Here is a 4,186-nt window from a genome sequence, read left to right as displayed (position 1 = left end):
CCAAGGCCCTCGGGGTCGGGTGGGAGCCCGGGAGGGGCGCTCCCCTGCCCACTCAGAGGGCCCAGCTTCTCCAGGAGCTTGTCCATGTTGTGGAGGTCTTGCTCAAGGCTGCCTTTCAGGCTCCTGGGGAAGAGGTCAGACGTCAGGCGGCAGACTGCCGGCCCCACCTCTGCTTTGCCCCAGAGGCTTCGCCCACTGATCTAATGGGGAAACCAAGGGCGCCATCCCAGCCTCGGGCCGCCCCTCCGCACACAGGCACTGCCCTTGCAGATCCAGACCCGCAGACCCGCAGACCCGCAGACCCGCACCGCCCGAGGGGGCACAGAGGCTCTGGGGACGCAGTGGGGTCCTCTCCCCTCCAGCTCCCACGCCGCAGCGGGTGAGGGGGCAACAGCCATAGCCAGGTCAGAGCGGGGCGGGGGCCGCCGGCCAGGGCGCACAGTCAGGAAGGCCAGGATTGGGGGGTTGGGGGGAGCTGGCAGCTTGCTTCCTCTGCTCCGCAGCAGGAGCAGACCCGCGGGTTGAGGAATCAGAGGCAGCCATCATCCCACGGCCTGTCTCCTCCCTTCCCCGCGCCCCTTGCCCGGGCACTCACGCGGACTCCCGGGCCAGCTTCTGCTGCTGGGTCTGCTCCACCCTGCCCTTGTCCCCGCTGCTCTGACCGGAGTTGACCCTGAGGCCTTTCCGCGCCTCGGCGGTGGAAAACGCTGTGGAAAGGCAGGGGTGAGTGCGGGCCTCCGGCCAGCCTCCACCTCACCTCCTCACCCCTGCCAGGGGGAGACCCACCTGAGAGGAGTGCCAGCGCCCAGGCCAGGGCTGCAGTCATGCGGGCCATTGCCTGTCTTGAGAGGGAAGGCCGGGGAGGCCTGGTTAAGGTGAGGAAGCAAAGACAGGGACATCTCCCAGGTGTCAGTCCCAGGGTCAGCCTGCCCCAAGTCTGTGAACACTTCCCTGGGGCGTAGGGAGCTCAGAGCCCTGAGGACTGACTGTAGGGGCTCGTGGTGACAGGATGGAGGCAGGTGAGTGTGGCTGGGAAGAGAAGGGTGTCTTTCCCAGGGGAGGGAAAGAGCTCAAGGAGGTGGAGCTCGAACTGTTTTGTAAAGGCTCCCCCTCCTCCTCCCCAGCCAGGCCCCAGAAGAGCTTCCTAGGGGAGGGCTGCTGGCCCTCACCCCCCTCCTCCTGCCCCCGTGGGTGGCTGGGAGCAGAGGCATGCCCAGGGCAAGAAGCAGCTCTGCCACGTGGTGCTCCACGTGGGTCTGGTCCCTCCTCCCCCCCAGCTCTGCTGAGACCCTGCAGTCCTCCAGGGGACTCTGTCCCCCTTGCCCTCCGCCCTCTGCCCCAGCAGCTCACCTGCTCAGTTCTGGGCACAGAGAGCAGACATTCGGCTTTATATTCCAGGGCCTGGGCCTCTGGCAGCAATTCCTTTGAGTAAATATCACGTGGAAGTTCAAAGAAAGATGACCTCAGCGGCCTCCCAGTGCTCACCTCCTGCCCTTTCCTGGCACCCACAGGGTTAATGAGTGCCCCCATCTCAGGGGCTGTCCCAGTGGACTAGGGCTTCTTGGAAAGTTTACAAGGAGTGGCCCAACTCCTCACCCAGTTCACCCCAAACCCTTTAACCTCCAACCTGCCCACTCACAACTGGCTGGCCCAGAGATAGATACAAGCCTGTTTGTCTGCTGGAGCCCACTCTTACTCAACTGCCCGGAGGCACTGTGCCCAGCCAGCCAGGGGCAGTGGCCAGCTGCCCGCCTGACCCTAGCAGCCTTGGCAGCTCCCCTACAGGCTCCTGGGCAGATGGGAGAGTCAGCATTCACAGGGCAAAGACCCTCGCACCTCCCCTTCATGAAATAATCCTGGAACAAGCAGGAAGTCAGGGGGGAGAAGAGGAGGTGGTGAGAGGCAGAACCTGGACCAGGGACTCTGGGCCCAAAGAATTGGGTCAAGAGTAGGCTTCTCCTTCAGGGGAGAGGCTGGCCTTCACCCACAAGCCTCTGAGGAGGGGAGCCAGGAAGCCCAGGCCTTCTCTGATGACTTGTCCACTCCGTATACTTACACCCACACTTATAAACTCCTGAGTTTTGCCTTTGCTGGTTTGGCTCAATGGATAGAGCGTCAGCCTGCAGACTGAAGGGTCCCAGGTTCGATTCCTGTCAAGGGCACATGCCTGGGTTTCGGGCTCAATCTCCAGTAGGGGGCGTGCAGGAGGCAGCCAGTCAATGATTCTCTCTCATCATTGATGTTTCAATCTCTCCCTCTCCCTTCCTCTCTGAAATCAATAAAATATATTTTTAAAAAATAGTAAATAAACTCCTGAGTTTTGCTCCTGTGTCTTGAATGGATCCCCTCTCCCTATTTCCACCACCAATCGCATCACACTCCCCTTGTCTCTCACCTTAATCACACTCAGCCTCCAGAGGCTCTGTCTGCCACAGTCCTGCCTGATCGGTCCATCCTCTGCTGTGGCTCATCCAACCCGCTTCCATGTCATCTCCTGCCACACAAAGCCCCTGGCATTTCCTGAGCACACCACCTCTTTCAGAACTCTGAGCCTTTGTACATGCTGTTCCTCTGTGAAATATTCTATTCCTTGGTGAACTTATATTCTTTTCTTTCTTTTTTTTCCAGATTTAGTTTGTATTACATAGGATCAGGCTCAGGTACAATGACAAAAGGGGGTGGGGGTGAGTGGGAGAGAAGAGCCTAAACAAAATGGAATTTTATTTCTGATGGAAACAAGCCAACCAGGGCTCCTTTTGTCTTGTTGCACTATTGTCCCTCCTCCCCAGCAGCTCTGCTGAGACCCTGCAGAGGCTCATGTCTGAGGTTCAGCTGCTGCAGCTCCTCCATCAAGTCCACCTCCTAGCCAGCAGGAAGAAGGAAAAGAAGGGCATGTTCACTCCCTTTAAAGGCACATCACAGAAATTTTTCTTAACACTTTACTGACATCCCATTGGCCAGAACGTAGTCATATGGCTACACATAGCTGGAAAGGAGGCTGGAAAATGTAGTCTTTATGCCGGATGACTATATTCCCAGCTTGAAAAAGCTGTCTTTCTCAGGAAGAAGAGAACCAGACTGGGGGGGGGGGGGGGGGGGGGGTAGAAACAAGAGGAGGCTGTGCTGCGCAGCTCCAATATAACTCTGAATGCCCTCCACTGCTTTCACCCTTCTGTGCTCGGGACACAGACTGAATCCATATTAATCACAGTCTTCTTTACAATTAGGTTGGGGACACATGGCTATGATAATTATGTGAGCTTCTCATTTGTAGCCACTTATAGGTGACCTTTTGAGGATCACTCCAAGTACAAACTGAGATATCACTCCTCCAGTACTTCCAACAGTTTTATAAACCTTTAATTTTCTACATTAAAGCCTTTCAGTCTGGCTGGTGTGGCTCAGTGGTTGAGCATTGACCTATGAACCAGGAGGTCATGGTTCGATTCCCAGTCAGGGCACAAGCCCAGGTTGCAGACTTGTTCCCTCTGACTGTTCTGTTACTACCAATTTGTACTTCTTAATCCCTTCACCTTTTCACTCCTACCCTCAAATCCCCCTCTCATTGAAATGTTCTCTGTATCTGAGTCTGTTTCTGTTCTGCTTGTTCATTTATTTTGTGTGTTTTTTTAGATTCAATTGTTGATAGATATATATTTATTGCCATTTTATTGTTCATATTTTGATAAGTTGCCTCCTCCTCCTCCTCCTCCTTCAAGAAGACCCTTCAACATTTCATGTGATATTAGTTTGGTGGTGATGAACTCCTTTAGCTTTTGCTTATCTGGGAAGTTCTTTATATGCCCTTCGATTCTAAACAATAGCTTTGCTGAGTAGAGTAATCTTGGTTGTAGGTCCTTACTATTCATCACTTTGAATATTTCTTGCTACTCCCTTCTAACCTGCAAAGTTTCTGCTGAGAAATCAGCTGATAGTCATATGGATACTCCCTTGTAGGTAACTAACTTCTTTTCTCTTGCTGCTTTTAAGATTCTCTCTTTGTCTTTAACTTTTGGCATTTTAATTATAAAGTGTTTTGGTGTGGGTCTCTTTGGGTTCATCTTGTTGGGTATTCTCTGCACTTCATGGACTTCTATGTCTATTTTCTTCACCAGGTTAGGGACGTTCTCTGTCATTTTTTCAAATGGGTTTTCAGCCTGGCCGATGTGGCTCAATGTTGAGTGTC

General features: G+C 53.8%; 1 protein-coding gene across 1 annotated transcript in view; it reads right to left on the bottom strand.

The window, feature by feature from the left end:
- The window catches only part of APOA5 (apolipoprotein A-V), a 4,072-nt gene extending 2,742 nt beyond the window's left edge, over positions 1-1,330 (bottom strand). The window contains exons 1-3 of the mRNA XM_005856896.2: positions 787-1,330; positions 596-707; positions 8-123 (exon numbers count right to left, since the gene is read on the bottom strand). Coding sequence (XP_005856958.1) covers positions 8-123; positions 596-707; positions 787-835 — 277 coding nt within the window. The 5' untranslated portion in view covers positions 836-1,330. The remainder of the gene's footprint in view (positions 1-7; positions 124-595; positions 708-786) is intronic.
- Positions 1,331-4,186: the final 2,856 nt, after the last annotated feature.

This window comes from Myotis brandtii, unplaced genomic scaffold (assembly GCF_000412655.1).
Source record: "Myotis brandtii unplaced genomic scaffold, ASM41265v1 scaffold105, whole genome shotgun sequence".
In the NCBI taxonomy this organism is placed as follows: Eukaryota; Metazoa; Chordata; class Mammalia; order Chiroptera; family Vespertilionidae; genus Myotis; species Myotis brandtii.
The sequence above is the reverse complement of the archived record's forward strand: the minus strand, read 5'-3'. Positions and strand labels throughout refer to the sequence as shown.